General features: G+C 35.0%; 1 protein-coding gene across 3 annotated transcripts; it reads left to right on the forward strand.

Annotated features, from left to right (window-relative positions):
- Positions 1-426: 426 nt before the first annotated feature.
- Positions 427-22,591, forward strand: LOC140063577 (uncharacterized). 3 transcript variants are annotated; one of them, XM_072110006.1, is made up of 17 exons: positions 427-553; positions 2,455-2,616; positions 3,913-5,140; positions 5,242-5,356; positions 8,693-8,802; positions 9,593-9,693; positions 10,228-10,302; positions 12,275-12,463; positions 13,198-13,393; positions 13,916-14,096; positions 15,359-15,518; positions 16,059-16,175; positions 16,268-16,381; positions 16,825-17,186; positions 18,037-18,202; positions 19,171-19,456; positions 19,553-22,591. In XM_072110006.1, exons 2-17 carry the CDS (start codon positions 2,458-2,460, stop codon positions 20,740-20,742), a joined length of 4,749 nt encoding a protein of 1,582 aa, XP_071966107.1. In that variant the 5' UTR covers positions 427-553; positions 2,455-2,457; the 3' UTR covers positions 20,743-22,591. The 3 variants fall into 3 exon arrangements, with proteins under 3 accessions (XP_071966107.1, XP_071966185.1, XP_071966272.1); XM_072110084.1 differs by having other exon boundaries at positions 18,040-18,202; XM_072110171.1 differs by lacking the exon at positions 10,228-10,302.
- Positions 22,592-22,958: the final 367 nt, after the last annotated feature.

The following is a 22,958-nucleotide window of genomic DNA, read 5'->3' on the forward strand; positions in this document are numbered from 1 at the left end:
CTGAAAGTGAAATGTTTACCTTAATAATAATAATAATAATAATAATAATAATAATAATAATAATAATAATAATAATAATAATAATAATAATAATAATAATAATAATAATAATAATAATAATAATAATGGTGACATTACTGTAATTTGTTTTATATTTAAGTTACGTATATCCAGTAACTAATTTACTTTAATATTTATTATAATTATAAATCAATCTAAGAACGAGATATAAAAGCTCATTTGAACTTTGAAGCATTGTGGTACAGGAGAAAAACAAGACTATAGATAAAGATCCATATCTCATCATACTGTGAAGGGTTCACAGTATAGTGATAATTATATTATCTGTAAAAATTTCGAGGAAGCGATATCGAGCTTTGTAATATCGATAGAGGGCGATTTTTTTTAGTCACCGAATTGCACCGAGCTACGTAAACATCCAAAAAACAAGGCACTTTTTTGTAGTAGGCCTAAGTCTATGCCCAGTGTTTTTAGATTGTTTTATGTGAATTTTGGGTTAATAGCATGGTGAATCAAGAAAGATAATTTTAAGGTAACTTCCTTTGTGTTTTAATTGTACTGCTTCTATTGAATTGGAGATAAGATCGCATTTTCTGGCTGCAGTGTAGTGTTGTTCGTGTGGTGTGGTTTAGCTAGGCCTGCCCATTCTATTCATCGGTTTTCTTTACTGGTGGTAGAACGCGCGCGCACGAGGTATCCACCTTTCAGCGGGTCTAGGCCTTGGCCTACTGTATGTGTCGTCGCCTAGTGCAGGTAATACAGTGAATATGATAGAGGTTTAGGCCTAATCAGGTATACGAAAAAGCTCTGATTTTAATATTATCTCATCATACTTAATTAATTGTAGGGCCTAGAGGCCTAATATATGATGATACAATTTGTGGTGTCTGTGTGTGACACTTCTTTACAGTTATTAATTTGAAACAATATTAATATTAATAAATAGTGTATAAAATAAGGCCTAGAATATGAAATGAATTTACAGTATTGATTAGCCCTAGCCTAGTACTACTACTAGGCCTAGTAGACCTAGCCTACTCTAAGTTATTATATAATATAGAGACTAAATGCATGTCAATTGTATGACCCACTATATGACCACCGGGAAAGGTGAGACATTTCCAAATAATTGTTGGGTGCATAAAAAAACTCACTACAGTAGACTAGACATTGCTCCGGTTGCCTAATAAATAACCCATCTTCAACTCTCAATTGCTAATCTATAGCTAAAAATTTCTCTACATACCATGTCACACAGCCTACACTTCCATTACTTTGAAATAAAATATTAATTCAATTCAATATTCATGGAATCTGTTCCATGGAAAATATATATTATATACTTATAATAATATTACCTTTAAATTAATACAAATTTAAAAGAAAGTATGAGACTGAGTGTATTTATTATTGTATTGTATGGTTTTTATTTTGATTATAATGGAATAAAAATGTCGATTATTGAAGCAAACATGCTCTCATCTCAGATGCTATTCCATATGGAGAGCATCTTTGACTCATATAAGGTAATTGTCAATCAACTATACATTATATATATATACAGTATATTATAATGTAAATTTTTCGTTTTTTTTAAATAAAAGTACAATTGTATTTTCCAAAATTGTGTATATATTTTAAGATTCTTAATATTTTAAATTTTAGTGAATAATTGTGAAATTTTGTAATTGTATATTCCGAATTTATTTTTGTAGTTTTTATAGATTTCATTTCAATATTTTTTATTGTAATACAAACGTTATTAGCTATGTGCTATTGTTTTTGTAATTTTATATACTGTATACCGTAATAAATAAATAAATAAATAAATAAATAAATATTATCAATGGTATACAGTACAAACAAAAATATGCTAATATAAAATGAAAAAATACCGGTAATTAAACTCGATGTAAAACATGCGCAGTCGATCATGTGACGACAAGCAATAGCTTAGCGCTTCATGTACGTGGTACGCGGTAAAGTGTTTGCTGGAGAAATACAGACAACTTAACCGGCGGTAAAGACGTGTCTGGAAATACAGACACTCTATCGAATACGGCGCCTAAACAAGGGGGGAAGGCCAACTCAGACAGCGTCGTACGACGCTGACTCAGACAGCGTCGTACGACGCTGTCTGAGTTGGCCTCATCATGAAAGCGTTAAGTTCTGGTGTCCATCGTTCAACTAGCCCAAGCCACAACAGAGAGTCTTAAATCAGTCTTTAGAACGTCAAATAAGGCAAATTTTGGATCCTGACCGGGGGCCCTTGGCGGCCCCCTGGCCCCCAGCCATTGTTGCTCGCTTTGCTCGCACCCCCCCCCCCCCCATTATAAATGCTGCATACGGGCCTGATGCTAGAGTATAAACGTAACTATGAAATGATGAATATAAGTATGCTTTATTGTAATATCGAGAATTGTTTAATCACAGAAAATGGAAGAAAACAAAGAAATAGCACCAGATGGAGAGGCAGACTCTGCTGCCATTGCAGAGGTTGTCATCAGCGAATCAAAAAATGTTGTTGTACAGCGCTTGAGTATTGGCACCCCTATTTGGAATCTAACCGGAAGTTCAAGTGAAAGCTTAATCGAGGTAGGGAATGAAAAAGCTGTTATCATCGATACATCTGGATGGCCTTGGGTTTGTGACCTTATGTCCTTATCTAAAACTGTTCAAAATCTTTCACTTTTTTCATTTTAAAGTTTAGTTTTTATAAACTGTCTTTTAACATTTCAAATTTGTACAGTATTCTTTTCGAAATCAAATTTTCGTTTTTCGTGAAGGTGAAAATAAACGTTGAAACTTACCAACGTTTCGTGTGTTAGCATCGCACTTTTTCAAGGTAGTGGTAAGTTTCAACGTTTATTTTCACCTTCATGAAAAACAAAAATTTGATTTCAAAAATATTTTGGGAAGGAAATGAATTTTTTCAATAGTATTCTTTTCTTTTTGCTAATTCATACTAAATAGTAGACGAGACTAAATAACAGAGTTAAGAAAATTGTTGTAAATTAATTGAATGGCCTACTCTGGTACAGGTTAGTTAGTACTTTTCGAGTCCATTGGATACTATGATTTTGGTGTTAGAACAAGTATAAGGACTTAAAATTAAAAACATCTGGCTTGTGTGTAAAGATCCTAGTGCATCTTTCGGAAGAGTAGGGAGTTTTCCGATGTACCGGTCCATTCCAGCCCCCTCTCATTGTCAACAGACAAATCAGCACTTGACACAACATTCTTCTATGAGTTGAATATTCCTTCTGATGTTTGTTACAAGTTTTAAAAATGGATCATAACAAGATTAAAACAATTTATACTTTTCCTTACGTTTTATGTTTGTTTTTTGTTCTATTTATTGAATTTAATTATTTTAAAATAAATTTTCAGTATCATGACATTTAAAGGTCACTTTTTTTATTACTAATTGTTTAGTTCAAATGTGTTTTTTTATTGCCATAAATAAGTAGTGGAAAAAATAATTGATTCATGCAATCGGATTTCAACACCAGATTCCCATGAAACAGGAATTTGATTTAATCATTTGTAATGTAAGACAAATTTATTTCATATTCTCACTCTTAATAAGTGTACAGTAATTTCTCAACCAAAAAAAAACAAAAACAAATAATTTTTTTTTTGATGAAATAGTTTAATGGCATGTAAATTATTAAATGAATTTTGAAAAACAAATTTTAGATTAGAATAGTTACAGTAACTTCTATTTATCTTTTTTCTTATACCGGTATTAATTGAATAGCTAATATTTTTAATTTATTCTTTGTGTTTATAATTCTTTTTAAACCTGTTTATTATTTGCAAATTCTTTTTTGTTGTTTGTGTTTTTTTAATTAAAATAAAGTACAGTAACTTTTTTTGTGATATTTTTAGGAAGGAGTTGCTAATATGAGTGCTCTCGGTAGCCAAACTCTTTTATCAGACGCTCAGCTAGAAGCTATCGGTAAAGCTATGTCATCTGATGAAATGGACCAAGTGTTGATTGTGCAAGCACCCTACCAATCACAATCAATTACATCAGAAGGAGAAGAGTTCTGCCTTGGTGATGATCTCTACATTGATGGAAAACCCATGACTTTGGAAACGGATCCTTTCATAAACACATCAGCTACAGTTGAAGTCAGCTCTACAGATGAGTCTGCTAACCTTTCAAATGCTCTTAGTGGTGAGAGCAGGATACCTCATTCAGCAAGCAGCCAGCTTGTACCAACCAGTGATGATGCTGATGTGTCGAACAATGAAAGCAAGGACCCTAAGCAGCTTGGAAGAAAACACATGGCAAGACGCTCATCTCGTTTAGCAAGGAACCTTAGCCTAAAGTCAGAAGATTCCACTGAATCAGAGAAAGATGAAAGATCTTCTAAAGAAAAAAAAGATGTAAAGAAGGATGTTGTTAATAAAAAGCATAAAGAAAAACATGATGCTGCTGAAATACAAAAGATGTTTAAGAGTATTTACAATGAGAAAGCTGCAGGTATTAAGAAAGAGGAATCTGATCCAGAAGAAGGAGTGAAGAAGCATAAGTTGAAGAAGGAAGAGCAGGATGAGATCAGACGACAGATTCTGCAACATGGTTTACGAAAAGTCAGAGAATCAACCAAAACTAACTCTCCATTACCAAATCTAAAAGAAAAAGCTTTAGTTAACAAACCAAAGCCTGAAAAAGCACAGAAGTCATATAAAAGAGAGTCTTCAGAAGAGGTTGTGCAGCAGTACATCGTCACTGTAAGGAAAGATGCTAAAGGCCAGACCAAAAAGGTCAAGGTTGATGTTGAAAAATTTTATGCAGCTCAGTTATTAGATTCCAAAGTACAGGCATCTAAGAAATTAAAATCTGAGCACATAGAGGAAGGTACTCAGAAACTTGGCAAAGAGAAGTTAATGGCAGATATAAAGAAAGAAAAACAAAGAGAACGCTTAGACCGGGTTAAACAATGGAAACAGAGTATTAACAATAATGAACAAAAGGTGGACTTAACCAGCTTAAAAGACAAACAGAAATCTGAAGGAGAATTGAAAGAGCTGTCTGAAAAGATGGAAATTGGGGAACAAAGAGAAAAAAGAGTTCGTAAAGAGAGAAAATTTTCCACTAATAGCGAAGGTTTGTTTGTTTCAATAACACTTTGATTAACATTTACGTTTAAGATGATCATGGTTTTTCTTTTACAAAATAACAAATCTTCATTTGATCGCAAATTTTAGAATTTAGTGACCAATCGGACGATCTAATAGAGGATGAAGATGATAACATCAGCTGGACAAGCAGTGATGACCCGGACCGCCTCTGGTGTATCTGTCAGAAACCCCATGGCAACAGGTTTGTATTAAAGTTGATTGGGTTTCTCTATATTTTCTTTTCTGGTATCTGAAAGGTTACTTCTAGGGAACTACACTTTATAGTCAGTGTGCAGATTTAGTATGGTCTCTTCAAAGACATTTCTACAAGACTCCTCTAAATTCAATAATACTTAATGATGTTATACTAACTGCCAGTGACTGATATGACTGAACAGCTTTGTGTGAACAATTGGACAAATCTTTCTTTTTCGAGAAGATTGCAGTTTTGGCATTTTTAAAAAACCTTGTCAAATTACTCAACATTGAAAAAAATCGTTAATTGGTCAATTCAATGGAGATGGTATCAGTAGTGTGTACAGTAGTTTGTTTCTTTCATTAAAAATGTTATTTATAAAAGCTCTGTCAAAATGTATGTCAGATATATGTATTGCAGATGTAGAACAGCATAATCTTTCCTCAGATGTCTTGTATCTTTCTATAAGGAACACTTTCTATGTTTAAAGATAGCACAACAACTATGCAGCTCTGACAAAAAAAAAGAAAAAGTGCAATTTAATACATGATCAAAATATTTGTACAACTTTCATATCAAAGTAGTTTGGTGGAGTTTGAGTTGCACTAACCAAACATCGCGGTAAATGATGTACGACTGAAGACTTCTGCATTTCGATTTTTTTTAAACGGTCTTGCCTATTTTATTGTTTTTATGGTACTTTTTTTTAAAGTCCATAATATAGTGCAATTAACGGCAATAAACATCGTCTACCTTCTACTTTGGACAAATAGTATTTAAACGGAATTTAAAGTAGGGGCCTACAATTAATATACAGTACTTGCTTTTTTTAAACCTGGACATTTATCATCTACTTCGATGATCTTTCTATTGATGATTTGTTTATGATGATTGGTAAATCGCAAACGGAAATAGTAGGCTACTACAAAAGTGAAAAGGTAATTAAAAAGTTAGGCTACTGTCAATCAAGATACCTAACAATGGCAAGTTCCCTCATAACTATTCTGGTCTGGTAGAATAGTATTTATAAATGATTTTTTTTCATCGAGATTAATCGAAAACAAGTATTCAAAACGTACTCTGACATTATATTATAGAAGGGCAGCTGAGGGTTGCTTCCTACCAATAGTAATTTGTTTTTAAACTTTTATAGCCTCATGCCTCATACTGAGTGGATTAACTTTTAGGTGGAGTTGTTGTCATTAGAGAGGTTTCGCAATCTTACGAATACGAAAACGGATACGTCACGCACACGTATTCGTTTTCGTAAGCCAATAGGGAGGTTTCGCAACCTTACGAAAACGGATAAAGTAATTTACTAAAATGCCAGGTCAATTTTGATAAATAGCAGTTTTTAAAGTCCTCACTCGCTTTATGTTACGCTAGGCCTAGGCAGCCAAGCACCAAGCAACACGTACCTGCGCTTCACTCAAATTTACCGCATAACGTTTAACGTCATATTTAGGACGCGCCTCAATATTTCGTTGCCATGCGATTGCGAAACAGATTTTTACTGGATTGCGAAAAACGAATACGTGTGCGCGACGTATCCGTTTTCGTTATCGTATTCGTAAGATTGCGAAACTTCTCTATAAAAAAATCTGTCATGACAACGAAATGTCGAGGCGCGTCTAAAATATGACTGCGGTAAATTTGAGCGAAGCGCAGGTACGTGTTGCTTGGTGCTTGGCCAGCTGCCTAGGCCTAGCGTAACATAAAAGCGAGTGAGGACTTTAATAACTGCTATTTATCTAAATTGACCTGGCATTTTAGTAAATTACTTTAGTATTACTTTCAATAAATCTATAATTATATTATAATCATGAATCATTCCTAATTCAAATGCAAAATAGATCAAAAACTATACTCGTTTTGTAGTTACGAATATGACTGGTGATATTCGTCAACACGAATACGCTTTACGAATATGAAATGGGGATCAGCTCAAAAGTTTCGCAAATGTGTGACGTATCCGTTTTCGTTATCGTATTCGTATGGTTGCGAAACCTCCATAATAATGCATGACTACGCATGGAATAGCTAATAATTAATTTTCTAAACTAATAAAATTGATCACGTCTTTTTATGGGCCTACATCGCCATAAGGACATGCCACGTGGTGGTACAGTACCTGGCCTACAGTACTTACTGGTAGGCCTACGGACTATATAGTCTCTGTCTATAAATTATTAATTAAATCAATGTATAAGGAATACATGCGTTTCTATTAGTTTGTAAGCAAAAGATTGAGTTATTGGTACAATTCTAATATCGGTTTTTTTTTAAAAAGTGATACAATCTGTAGGCCTAATTTGCATGTGGTTGACTATATAGAGGGCGGGCTGTAAGTAAATAAAATAAATCCCCAGCACAGTAAGTTCGTGAGAGCTGAGCACGTACCAGAACAATAACAATCTGTGCAAAGATTGCTGCTAGAAAATCAAACTTTCCGATTAATAATGGTAAGAATATTGTCTTGGTTTAGCATTTAGTTTAGGTAGTCATACATTTCAACTTTCACGTGATTCTATCATAGTAGGAGCTATATAGTGCACTTCTTGCTTCACAGATAGGATTATGCCTAACCATACCATGCTCGGAGGGTCACACAGTCAACAATGAATGGGGCTTATAATTGCCGATTTATTCTGTTGTTTATGCTGTATATGTATACAAATTGTTTAATAGACTAGAGTAATTCATCTCAATTTAAATATTACAATATACGAAATCAAAATAGACCAGTTTACTCTGAATTACAATAAAATTTAAAATACTTGCCTCTTTCATAAAAATACTATTGTACTAGTTGTGGTGTTGAAAAACGTGTGCGAGTTACAGGTTCATGTCCTATTGAAAGTCTACATGATATAGATTTCGTATTGAAAGTTAGTGGTTCAGATTTACGACTACTCTAAATTGGGCGTGTCAGTACAAAATGCCCTTATATATATATGCCCAATAGGCCTATGTCTATATTATTGTACGTCAATGATATATGCCTAGATTAGTATGATGCACATTTATTAGATATGTTATATATTTTATTTGTTTTCTCCAACAAATTGGAGAAGGGGTGGCTATTACCATATAGTAGTAGGAGGTGCGGGTGGCGGCATATATAAAACAGTAATTTCATGCACACAGAATTGTTTTTGGATGCTGCTAGCTGTCTTATAATTAGACTGAAAATATTAAAGGTTGTGTCATCGTCCACCCTCGCCACAATTACATTCATGTTATCGTGTTGAATTGTGAATGATGTCAGTCGAAATATGCATGAATTGCGGTGGCATTCTGTGGTATTTGCTCTTTTTACTTACAGTATTTTGATTTTTTCAGGTTTATGATAAGCTGTGATACATGTAGCGATTGGTTTCATGGGACCTGTGTAGGCGTTACGAAAAAGGAAAGTGAATCGCTTGAGACCTGGTTTTGTCCTCCTTGTTCAGGTAACAATATTAGAACACGCAATCACTGCTTACAATTGAACTTACCTATTTTAAAATCTTATCTTTAAAATGCTGTTGTGGTAAAGCTAAAATGTACCGTGCCCAAGTATTGTAGTGATATGCTTAAATATCATAGTGGTATGCTTAAATATGGTAGTGATATGCTTTTTTTTAACCATATTTTAATGAGCGTTATCCATCCAGAAATTGCTGATCATTAGGGACCCTCAGAGGTTCACAAGACAAACATATACACAAGATGCTCTACATAAACAAAGTCTTATTACATTACAAGTCTTTGGGAGTGGAGTTGTAATTTTGTAAATCCTGGCATGTGACGGGACTTGAACCAAGGACCCTTGGAGTGGTAGCCAAGCATCATAACCACCAAGCCACAACTCCACTCCATGCTTAAATATGGTAGTGATATGACATCATCATGTTCATTTATGAGCACATCATATTTTGTTGTCACATAAAGTTTGATAGTGTAGACATAGCTTAAGTGAAGGCAGGGTTCTGAGGTTTGCCTGTGCCATTCCTTGTGAGTGGATTTATTTTGTCCACACCTAAACCCCCTAAATAATCTATTCAACACAACAGAATTGTTTTACGAGTTGTAGACAATGGATAACAGTTGAGGACAAAATTTACTACAGGTATTTGCCAAAGAATAAGTGTATACTTGTTATGCTGCCGTGGACCACGCCTACCAAAATCTTACTGTTTTTCTAGACTAACTGTAATATGTGTTATGATTAAGATTCGATTATGATTTTGTTTTATTCAGAAAACGAGAAGAACGGAGTTAGTAAGAGTCAAAGTGAAAAGGAGGAAAAGGTCGCAAACAGTAGGGTTGTTGCACGGGAGAAAATGGCAGAGTTTATAAAGGTTAGTTAGTTACAGGTGCAGCTCATTGAAAAATTACTATAATCGGATAATTTCAAATCATTTGGAATATTCATTTCGACATCGTCATAGTTTGAATGTATTTTATTTTTATTTTTGTACTAAGATAATACAGATAAATACACCATTTTCTAGTTCAGAATATTTACCATACTTTCACTGCTGATCTGTAGTATGATACGGACAAAAAAGGGATGGGGTTCGTTTGTTCGTTCCTGGCTATGGGCTCGTATTGAAGATGAGGGCCTCGGTACACTGTGTGTAAAAACCGTTTTCTGGAGAAATAAAGACAAAATATTTAGAATTCTATAAGTCTGTATTTCATTACTAGCATATATACGCCACTTTTAAACAAAATTGTATGGAATTTTTTTTTCCTCTTTGGTGAGTTTGTACATTTATTCTTTTCATAAAATACATAAAGTTCTTAGTACACAATTTGTGACCTGACCTGACCATTGCCTTTACCTGTTCCGATCTCTCCCGATAAAATGTAAGGTCATTTTGGTTTTACAGGGAATGAGAAAGAGAAAGGACAGCAAGTCGGAAGCTCCGACAAGCCCAACTAAGAAGACTTACACTACAGTCAAAGTAAAACCTACTGACAAAAAGTGTTGCCAAAGTTTTCTGTTAATTAACATTAATCACCAAAATAATCCTATTTAATGCACATTTTTCCTTTTAATATCGAATGCATAATTGTTTTTAAAAAATGTCACAATTCAACTGAATCTGGAATCGATTTCTTTGTTACCTTCTCTTAAAATGTATCGTGAAAATTAAACCGATCTCAGTTTTATTGGGTTGCCAATGGTACTTGGTTGGTTGTTGTATAAAACACCAACATTGGAAAATTGCGTAAAGAAAATTATGATTCATTTGTTAAGTATTTTACTACCATAAGAGTATTTTGGCAGCATGTGATGAATGATTGTTTGTATTCTAGCATGGGTTGTTGTTTAATGCATATTATGGCATGTAACACGTGTACCATATGGTAAACTATTTGTATTGTAGCTGTATTCCATTCAATAACACAATTATCATTTTGAAATGTTCCAACTCTATCTTGACCCACCTCCGCTCTACTCTGTCTTACTTCCTCCCTAGTCTGTGTGTCCTACTTCCACTTTACCCTGTCCTACTTCCACCTTGCTCTGTCCTACTTCCATTTTACTCTGCCCTACTTCCACCTCACTCTATCCTACTTCCACATTCCTCGGTCCTACTTCCACCTTACTCTGTCCTACTTCCACCTTGCTCTGTCCTACTTTCACCTTAATCTGTCCTACTTCTACCTTAATCTGTCCTACTTCTACCTTAATCTGTCTTACTTCCACTTTACTCTGTCCTACTTCCACCTTGCTCAAACCTACTTCCACCTTGCTCTGTCCTACTTCCACCTTACTCTGTCCTACTTCCACCTTAATCTGTCCTACTTTCACCTTAATCTGCCCTACTTCCACCTTAATCTGTCCTACTTCCAGCTTACACTTGTCCTACGTCCACCCAACTCTGTCCTTCTTACACCTTGCTCTGTCCTACTTTCACCTTAATCTATCCTACTTCCACCTTACTCTGTCCTACTTCCACCTTACTCTGTCCTACTTCCACCCTACTCTGTCCTACGTCCATCTTAATCTGTCCTACTTCCAGCTTACTCTGTCCTTCATCCACTTTACTCTGCCCTACTTCCTCCACAATCTGCCCTACGCCCACTTTACTCAGATATCCTTCCACCCTCTGTCCTATGTTCAGCTTAATCTGTCCTACTTTCCAACCTACTCTGCCCTATTTCCACCCTCCTAACTGTCCTACTTTCTCCCTAGTCTGTCCTACTTCCACCCTTCTCTGTCTGTCCTACTTCCACCCTACTCTGTCCTATTTCCACCTACCACTGGCCTACCAGCTGCACCCTCATCTTTATTGAACCAGCTTTAAACCTACATCCCGTAATTGTCCAAACAAATAATGATGTTTGCATTCCGTAATTCATCACATTGTATGATTATTTACTTTTTATTAAACATCTATATTATTAATGCATTTATTAGTTATTTTAGTTTTCCATAAATTGTATCATTTTTATATTATTGGAGTGGATTTTGTCTTTCTGTCATACTATCCTTATTCTTCACTTTTTATTAAAGTATGTAATATTCAGGTGTTTATGCAAATAAGTTTGCATATATTCAAATTATAAATGTATGTATATCTCACAAAGTAGTGTTTGTATCCCGTATGCAAATTACTAAGTACACATATAATCATTTCTTATGGAATCTATTGCTTAAATTCGGCAGGTGCTCAAATATAGTATGTAGATATTGTATGCAAATTAATAACAGTCAAATGTAGCATGCAAATTGGTATTGCTCGTCTGTATGCATAGTAACTGTTGTAAATATTGGAATAAATAGTAATGTAGATATTATTTTTGCTCATATATTTTTGGATACTTTTCTACTAGTGTAGTTTAATATTCAGTTAAAATATTAATGTCATTGCATAAACCACGTCAATTTTTAATAATTCTTAATCTTTTTAATTTTCATATTGTTAGCTACCACCACCACCCAAACAAGCCTGCGTAAACTCAACGTGTGACAGAACAGCAAAACCTGGTACAGTTTACTGCAGTAACGAATGCATCGTTGAACACGCAAAAGAATCTATGCGTCTAATACGCCATGAACGTAATCGTGCAGGGTTAAAGGTCAAATCAGAATCTCCAGGTTCTTCAAAATCATCAGTGAGTTTATTTTCTAAATGATAATTATGTTTACAGACCTGTTGTATATAATGCACTGGTATTTTAAAGTTAAAAATCACTACTAATTCTGTTGATTGTTTTTTTTATTTTTTTATTCGACTTCTCACTAACTCAGTTAGTGAAGGATCTGGACCAACAGGTGGTAAACACCTCTAAAACGGTCCAGTCCCAATTTGCACAGTGGCTGTGTGTGACAGTGGCTGTGTTTGTGTGGACTAGTACACCGGGGCAACCCCCTACTCGTCTCGAAAGATGTACTAGGTTCTTTAAAGTGCGCATGAGCTATGTGTACACTGGACCTACGGTTTATAGTCCTTATCCGAGAAGACTCGTTTACCACCAGAACCATGGAGCGAGTGAGCCACGAACCCTTGCCGATGTTATGGCTACGTAATTATGGTTCCACTGTCTTGATGATATATGTATACTGATTTGTGTTTGTGAAATTGGTCTATTTTACATACTGGATTGATGTTAAGTTGGGATATAAGACAATACATTTTGGCTAAGAAATGGTTTCACCCAGACGTAGGGAGGTAAATTAGTAAATATATAATTGAGTCCAAGGTTTATTTGTTAAGCTCTGTCTACACTATCACTTTATGTGACAAATAAATGATGTGCCGATATATGGACATTATGATTTCATATCACTACCATGGGCACATCACACTATTTTTCATTATGTGTCAATTGTTTTGTGTACATTTCAGCACGACTCGGAAGATTCTAGCTCTAAGGATCGCATTCCAGTTATTGAAAAGCACACTGGTAGAATAAGGAAGGGTGAGACTGCACCAAATAACAACAACCTGTTGGAATGGCTCACCAAACATCCAACATATGAGGTGATCAAACCAAAGGTCAGAAGTCATTCATCAGGCTCATTTTACAAGAAGTCCCTTGAAGGTAAGGAGTGATTACAACACTACTTATGTCACACGCATTAATAATTAGAATAATAACAATAGTAGTCTATAGCGATAAGATTTTCTAATATAACCAAAAAAAAAAGAGGAATGGCAGAAGAACCATTTACACCGCTCCATTCTCCAGCACTTTGAAGCTCCCATATGAGAACTCGCCTCAACAGTATTCACAGGAGCTCGAGTGAAAAAGGCATCTGTCTATCCTATCCTACCAGAGTCATGGCATGAAATACTGCAACCCACTGAGGTCTAACCCAATCATCTTCATTTTTTCCTGGTTGACTAGTTTAAATGTAATTGGATAACCTATTCAAATTACCAGAAGATTCTGTTTGACTAGAATAGTTTAAACTCAATTACATGGTGATATTACAGTACAAGAATTTCATTGATAGTAATTTTGTAAATGTAAATTTTTGATGTGTGATTTCGACTAAATTGAGCTCAGAGTATGCTATCTTCCAAAATCATTCTGTTAACCATAGTGCTTTTCTTTCTACAGAAATGACTAAAGAGACAGCTAAGATAGTCCCTAAAGAGGCACCAAAACCAACACCAAAACCAACACCAAAACCAACCCCAAAAGATCAGAAGCAGCCGGTCAAGAAGGGACCACCAAAACCGAGTGAAGATGAACTAAGACTAAGTGTCCGCAAAGCTTTACTCGATGCATTTCTTACAAGGTAATTTTCTCTCTTCTAATTCTGTTATTCTTTTTTTTTCTCTCTTTCAATTCTCTAATTTGTTCTTTCTTTCAATTCTCTAATTTTCTCTAATTTGTTCTCTCTTTTAATTCTCTAATTTGTTCTTTCAACGTTATTCAAACCGTTAAATTATTTGGATGTATACAGATCCAATTGGGAGGGGATCTTTTAATGATTGGTCATAGGGTCACAAAATAGAAAGCTACCTATTATTTACTGTCAATATGATTCACATTCACAAACCTCTCAAAACTCCCAGAAAATTCCCAAACCAGATTATTTCTTTTTCTTAACACTTTCACCGCCAAAGACGGAAATCTCCGTCTTCCGATGCCCAGCGCCAGACCGCCAAAGACGGAAATTTCCGTCTTTGGCTTTTTATTGCAGAATTTGTTAGATCAGGTATATATGGACCGCATGTAGAAATTTCAACATCCAAATCGATCTGGACCGCAAATATTTTGATACTTTATTAACCCCGTCTTTGGCTTTTTATTGCAGAATTTGTTAGATCAGGTATATATGGACCGCATGTAGAAATTTCAACATCCAAATCGATCTGGACCGCAAATATTTTGATACTTTATTAACCCCTAGTGCCATTGACCCAGCTGGTCTACATCGTGTCCTATCTGTAAACAACATAAAGTGCTTACTGCGGACGAAGCAATTGCAGAAATATTTGCCAACTCTGACTCTGAAAATGAGTATTTATTATCCCCAGATGATGAAGGTATATTTGTACCTAAATCTGGTTTATAAAATGTAATAAATAATTGGAGATAATTTAGCTAGCCTGGCCTAGGCTAGTTTGTAGAATAGGTTGAGAATCGTGACACTGACAGACGGTGCAGCCAGGCTAAAAACCTCATTATCTCTGCTTTGTTCTCCGATTGAGCCTAAAGTACATTGAGTAATGTGGTATTACAGTTTTATTTCAATAAAGTGTTTGGTACCATTGGAAAGTTTATTTCTATCTCATTATTTGAGTGTATATTGCATGTTATTCTGATTACAAACACCTTTGCTATGAGCTTTGAAAAACAGGTAAATTTATCTAAAATGGCTGGCGGTGAGGGGTACTTCCTTTATTGAATGCCTGGCGGTGAAAGTGTTAATAATGTCAATTGAGATTAATTTTAAATTGTTAAGAAATGTACCAAATAAATAATATAATATTTAATGATCCATTTGCCTATCTTCCAAATTTAACTTAATGTTTTTTGGGGGTTTTTTTTCAGGTTGGCTGAAGCTAAAGATCTTCCATATGATAAATCATATGTGAAGAAAACGTGTGTAAAGATTGAGGAAAACTTATTCAAAGTACACAGAGATGTAAGCACAAAGTATAAAACCAAATACCGCACATTGGTGTTCAACATCAAAGACTCCAAAAACCAGGTATGTTCTAACCCTTATTTGAACTGAAAAGACAACTACTTTTTCCTTTATAGTTCAATAATTCATTGGTACAATTACTTATGTTGTTATATAAATTTTGCGGTACACCACATATATTTAGTTCTGCAAAGAACTGTTGAGGTTCTTGACGTTTCGATCAATATGCTTTGAAGAGTGAGAATTTAGAAAGTCCAGCCAACTGGGAATATAATTTATATTGTTTGAAGGTTTTGCATGGCGAAATCAAATGTTGATATAAAGTTTGTGGTTTTGAAAAGTTTCTCTCTTGGTGTATCCAAATTTTTTATCAATAATTAAAATTGTTGAAATTGGGAGTGTGAAAGCTAAAACAATAGCAAGGTTCACAGTGGGAGGGATTGAAACTAGCTATAGAAGAGCATTGTTTCTCATGAACAATGGTGAATGGAAACTAGCATAGAATAGCATTGTTTCTGGGAGGTGTGAACAGCCAAGTGAGACAAGCTAAATAGCCTACTGTAGGTATAGTTTATTTAAACCTTGGTGTCTTTTTTTCTGTAGGGACTGTTTCGTAGGATTCTCAACAAAGACTTGACCGCTAAGAAGCTAGTGACAATGACGTCAGAAGAGTTAGCCTCGAAAGAATTGTTGGAATGGAGGGAACGAGAAAGTAAACATGTAAGCAATGTATTGAGGGTAATTTCTGGATTGTGGATGAATAAATTTGACCTTTCACCTTTACCAAATGAATTGTTCTTTTTCTTCCTCAGACATTGGATATGATAAAGCAAGAAGAAGAATCAAGAAAGTCTGCTCCACAGTTGACCAAGAAAACACACAAAGGAGAGGTAGAGATAGAGGATGAGAATTACACTGCACTGGAGGTGAGTTTAATGACCTTAGAGACCAATTTTTAGGTTGAAAAGGATCATCGCAATTTTTTTCTAATACATTCTGTATATAGCAGTACATTTACTCATGTCATGTACAGTAAACTAATATGAATCCTCTTGTTTTTCCATCCTAAATGTAAATTATCAAACTTCATGTGACAACAAAAATGTGATGTGCCCATATATGGATATATTTGGGCACATCACACTTCTTTTGTCAAACTAGTTGATAGTATAGACAGAGCTTTACATAACCTTTACCTAATTGTCACTTTTATTTTTATATCTTACTGTCTATCTGTCTTATTGTAACAAATGTGAATTACAAATTAAATGGGTTTGCTTTTCTAAATTTTTTCTCTGTATAACAATACTCAGTAAGCATGTGTTGTTATACTGACAAAAAATATGTAACATGTTAATTTTTTTTTAAGTCAACAATTGAAAAATCATCACCAAAAACCAAAAAAGAAACCATCGTTAAAGAAACAGAGACGTTTGACCCCCTATCTACTTTACTCGACGACACAACATCGCAGCACAGGGCCCATCTGTTTGATTCTAACTGTAAGATATGTACCGGTAAAATGGCGCCCCCTAAAGAAGAAGTGTCGCCTGTGAAAAAGACTAAAGTTGTACATCGAAAGAGCTCCGAGGACAGGCAGCATACGGTGCAGAGTGATAGTTCATACGATGAAGAAATTCTGGAGAAACTGGCTGAAAGAACGAACAAGTCAAAAGAGAAAGAAAAAGAAGAGATGATGGAAGATGAGGAATATGATCCGACAGAAACAAGGTATATGCAATAAATGGCTCTGAAACCAGCCGATGGATTAAAATCACACTTTGTTCATTTTGTTTCCATTCTTAAGGCCCTTTTTTTGTTCACCATAACTACCCCTGTGAGATGTTATTTATTTCATATTCATTAATCAAATTAATCAAATTAAACCTTCAGTGAGTCTATTGAATCAATGTCCAGTTGCTCTACTAAAAAATTGTTTTGGTTCCAATTGTTTAATTTAACTCAACAAACATTTATTTCTTCCAATACCATAATAATTCAGAGCATAAATCCTTGTCTATACTATCAAGCTTTATGTGACAAAAAAAATGTGATATGCCCATATATGGACATAATGATGTCATATCACTATTATTATTATTATTTATTGCCAAAAACCAGTTACAAACAAAAACACAGAAACTAAGGGAGTAGGCAGGAACCTAAAAGTGAACCTAATCACTATAACAAGAGTTCAGGTTCCGTACTCCCAAAGTAACAACAATGATATATAATAAACTATATAAAAATATTTAAATAACAAATAGACGAATCAACAGTGTCAATATAAAATAAACGGATAAATACCATATTTGGGCATATCACCACCATATTTGTGCACATCACACTTTTTTTGTCAAACTAGTTTTATAGTGTAAACAGCTTTGAATGAGGACCAACCTCAAGGTAAACTTGTCTCAGTTGGCCCTTCAACATGGATGCAAAATATGAAGTAATAATACATAATAAGAAATTGATAAAAATGTTTGATTTCTTTTATAATAATAGGAAGCTTGTTCCATTGTTGTAATAATATGAAAGAATAATCTGTATTAATAACAACTGTATTCAAATCTTTTAGTAGTTTTTCACCTTCAACCAGTAAAGTCCCTGACCCAGTTAGTGCTGCACCAGCACCTGTACCAAAACCAACGCATGTTTGGAAGGGTAGTGTCTTTATGCCAGATGTTGCAAAGTTCAACTCTGCTGCCTTCCAGGTTTCAGGAAACACCAAACATTTATCAGGCGTAAGATGTTGGTTTATTATATTTTAGATGGCTTTAGCATGAGTGGCCGAGCGGTTAAGACAATGGAACCGTAATTACATAGCCATAACATTGGCAAGGGTCCGAGGCTCACTCGCTCCATGGTTCTGGTGGTAGAATGAATCTTCTCGGATAAGGACTATAAACAGTACGTCCAGTGTACATCAAAACAACATTTATGCAACATCAACAGATAGTTTACATAATTTATGGTCAAGACACACAGAAATCAAAGTGGCTTGTCTTTGTAGTCCCTGAGCATAAAACATAAATCATAGACGGACGCATTACTATTACAAATAATGAAAAAAAAAAAATATGTATATACAAAGTAAGATCAAGCTTAATAGAAATATAAAGCATAGCTCATGTGCACTTAAGAACCTAGTACATCTTTCGAGACGAGTAGGGGGGTTACCCTGGTGTACTAGAACATCGCAGCCACTGATCACAACTGGGCTCTCTGGGAGAGACCAGTTTTTGACTGAAGAGGTCACCCAGTATAAATAATACTGAAATGCTTTATTTGTCCATCATCATCATAAAATAAAAACATAAATTCTTCTTGAAGATTGACAATTATTAGTACAATAATAAATAGATATACAACATAATATATTATATACACACACATAATTGCACAAAAAATATAAGTTATGAAACACGGTGTAAAAATGACTAGGTATTAATATTGAATAGGATTCAGGAGATTAAAATAGTTTAAAACAGCTTTAAAAGGATTAAAAACAGCTTTAAAAGGATTCAAACCATTAGAATGTTCCTAAAACCTTTACAATTTATAAGTTGCTAAAATTTCAAATAGATAGAAATAAATAATAACAAACAATAATACATATTTTTTTAAGATGATTTGATTTAATACATTTACACATTTAATCGGAGAGCTTATTGTTAGGATTGAAATTGCAAACCATCTATTTTCTTTACAGAGTCTTGGAAATCAAATTCACATTTGTGGTCGGATACCAAAAGAAGCAGTTTGGGATTATTTCAAGAAACTGAGTATGGCCAGCACGACAGAACTTATCGTCATACGATTACACGTCGCTGATGACAATGACAAATCCGGGTACATAGCCTTATACCAGTACTTTCAGACTCGTAACCGTATCGGCGTGGTTGGTAGTGCAAAATCACCGGTTAAGGATATGTATATTTTACCGTTGCCATCGACGGAGGAGTTGCACTCATCGATTGGGAAACTATCTTCACCTGGTGAGTATAAAAAGATGAGCTGATAACTGATCAATCGAGAAAAAGTACTATTAAACGACCACTTTTTTAAATAACTCTAAACATTTTGTTTTGTAGGTTTGGAGAAAATAAGGCCACATCTTCTTCTAGGACTTGTAGTACGTTACAGAGAATCACCACAATGGGGCCCAAGTTCTTCATCTTCTGGCAAAGTCCGTCCTAGTCGTCAAACAATGTCGTCATCTCAGCGCCGTTCAATAGACGGTTACCAAGGTAGCGTGTCGAGGAAAGAGCGCAGATCTGTTAAGGAAGGACCAGAAGAAAAAAAAGCCAAAAGGTCGATGTCGTTACCAGATTCAGATTATTTTATACAGGGCAAGCAAATGGAAGATCCCATCGTGGCAGAATATACCTGCGCTGATCGGTCCAAACTTCTTGAGGATGTCATGGAAGCTTATTCACCGTCGCAAGAGGAACGAGAGGCACCGTACGATCCTTCAGACGTACTTGATGACATTCCTCAACCGGTTTCTAAAACCGTTCCTGAAGCATCGACAAGTGGAAAGGTCGATGCAGGTAAGCTGACCTCGCTCCTTCAGAACGTTTCGCAAACCATACCACAAATTGGCACTGTAGATGATGTGCCATCGGAAGTGAAATCAAATTTATTAAAGACATTTGACTCTGATTCTACAATGACTGAACAACAGCAACTTTTAATAATGTTAACTAAACAGGTTGAGGACGCAAAGAAAGCTCTTCTGGATAAGCAGATCGAGTCTTTACAATCAAAGATAAATAATACGGTGTCTGAAGCTACCGAAGACGAGGCGTATGATCCTACGGCAGTTACTCCTTCACATATGACTCCGTCTTCTAGTGATGCCAAGACGGTAATGCAGGCATCCCCAGATTCCACTGTTACTCAACCCAAGTACAGTTACACGCCAGAGTATCAAGTTGGTAAAGGACCATACAAAGATCGTAATCTAGAATATGTTGAAAACACGCACAAGTACACGCCATCTCCGGTGTCTTCCCCAAGACCGCCAGCCCAGAGGTCATCTCCAGCCCAATCGAACCAAGATCCAAGAGATGCTAATAGATATACACAGGGTAACTACACAGAAAATGCTCCCTATCAACCTTCTCACCAAAGGTACCCGGACCACCATCCTTCTTCGCACCGACGTCAGTTCAGGGAGGAACCATATGCGAGAGATCGTGATTACAGACGAGATCAGTGGCAAGATTCATACAGAGGACAGGGTTATAGGGGTCAGCGAGGTCGTCCGCAATACAAATGAGCAATCGTATCTTCATATAGAACCATTCAGTAATTTTTAACTTTTTTTTAAAATCATGACCATGCCTACATTTGCTGTTACAATAAAACCCCTCCATTTGGTCCCCTCTATTTGGGGACACCCCTATTAAGACACCCCTATTAAGACACTTTCCCATGAAATGGGAATATAGGTTTTAACACAATGACTAACTGTAATTCAGGGACACCATGATATGGACTAGGGACACTACAACAAACTTCTAATCCTGGAGCACCCTATTAAAATGGGGGTGGCAGAAACACCCTATTAAAATGGGGAGAAACACCCTATTAAAATTGGGGAGGGAGAAACAGCCTATTAAAATGGGAGAAGGAGAAACACCCTATTAAAATGGAGGAGGGAGAAACATCCTATTAAAATAGGGGAGGGAGAAACACCCTATTAAAATAGGGGAGGGAGAAACACCCTATTAAAATAGGGGAGGGAGAAACACCCTATTAAAATGGGGGAGGGAGAAACACCCTATTAAAATGGGGGAGGGAGAAACACTCTATTGTGTTCTACTGTTTTGGTATAAGTGTCTGTGTATATTAGTACCACAAATGATCAGAGAAGTATGTAGGCAATAACAGTGTTATGGACATTGTTTTTTTATATAGCACTGCAACACAAATCTAGTCATTTATGGTAAATCAATATTGTGCTGAGATACTTTTAAACCGAATGTGACTTATTTCATTATTGTAATGGTTCTATTTTCTGTTTATTTATATATGAAGTATATATATAAAATTTGAAATTAAAGTATATATATATTGGGGCGACTTTTTCTCATTCTCACAGATTTCCTCATCTTTATCGTTTCAAATTAATTAATTAAATTTCAGTATATCACCGGGCGGTTTAGAATTAATGTTCATTGCCTGATGTGTTTATATATATGTATATATTCTGTACTTACAAACTGAACATAGATGTATGGAATTAACTTGCTTTTCGCATGCTTGTTCTATTATATGAATTTAAATGGTTTTATTTAAGGTTTAATATACATTTTTTTGCATTGTTTTAGAAATGCATGCATGTCATATCCAGTGAGTCAATCATTTTAAATATTCAGTGTGTTAAGAACTAGTGCCGTTCCACTGTACGACATTGAAAGATCCATTTAGTAGCAAACTCAGTTTTAACTAATATAAATTATGTTGTCAGTATAATTCCTATAAAACAATAGTCGCTTGCCTGAAATGACTGCTTGTCTCAGAATGTAACCATTTAAAAAGAAAAACAATTCTGATTTTGTAAGAGCTTTCAACATTCTGGGGAGTTTTCAGATTAGTAGAAATCAGGGTTTCACTCCTTGTTAGGCCTAGCAACGATCGTTTTATGATTTTAGTCCGTAAGAGTACAGTTTGTGTATCTTATCTCCAAATGATATTTTAATTTATTTTACATGAAAATGACAAATTAAATGTTGTGTTTAACATTAAAATATTTTTTATGTAATGTATATTACTAATTGTATGATGTACTGTAATATTGCGTTTTTGTTATGCTATTCTGCACATGTCACATGATTATAATATAGTAATGACACTTGGCTATTTCTCGTAAATTCCTTGTACTATAGTACAGGAATTTTTTTTCGAAAAATTACCGAAATATTTCCTTTTTAAGATATGTTGAGGTACCGTAAATCTTCTAATTGTAACCGTGGGTTATTATTCTTTGATTGTTTTTTAGGGTGGGTTACTATTAGAGTAGTTGGTTTTATTACTAATCTTAAATTAGGCACCTGAAAATAGTAACCCACCGCAACTTTTCCGGTCAGAAAATCATAGCAAAATAATAAAACAGTTTAAGAAAACACTCAATCCTCCCCACTCCTGAGATCAACATGCATTATCTCCTTCTTTTCAAAATACATCATAAACGACCAATCTTCATAAATGTCATTTTGTCAATAGTTTTTGTGACTCTAATATTAACCCCCATGGGTTATTACTGTATTATAGATTATCATTGACTTATAAGGTGGTTACTATTAGAAGGAGGGGGAGTTAATATTAGAAGGGGAGTTAATATTAGAAGGGGAGTTACTATTAGAAGGGGGAGTTACTATTAGAAGGGGGAGTTACTATTAGAAGGGGGAGTTACTATTAGAAGGGGGAGTTACTATTAGAGGGGGAGTTACTATTAGAGGGGGGAGTTACTATTTGAAGGGTGGGGGATTA

This window comes from Antedon mediterranea, chromosome 1 (genome assembly GCF_964355755.1).
Source record: "Antedon mediterranea chromosome 1, ecAntMedi1.1, whole genome shotgun sequence".
Classification (NCBI taxonomy): domain Eukaryota; kingdom Metazoa; phylum Echinodermata; class Crinoidea; order Comatulida; family Antedonidae; genus Antedon; species Antedon mediterranea.

Bases quoted from the DNA above. Each gene is read 5' to 3' on its own strand.
- LOC140063577 (XM_072110006.1), top strand. From the start codon at position 2,458: ATGGAAGAAAACAAAGAAATAGCACCAGATGGAGAGGCAGACTCTGCT. The intron at 9,694-10,227 runs GTTAGTTAGTTA...TTGGTTTTACAG, and splicing joins AAATGGCAGAGTTTATAAAG to GGAATGAGAAAGAGAAAGGA. The intron at 15,519-16,058 runs GTATGTTCTAAC...TTTTTTCTGTAG, and splicing joins TCAAAGACTCCAAAAACCAG to GGACTGTTTCGTAGGATTCT.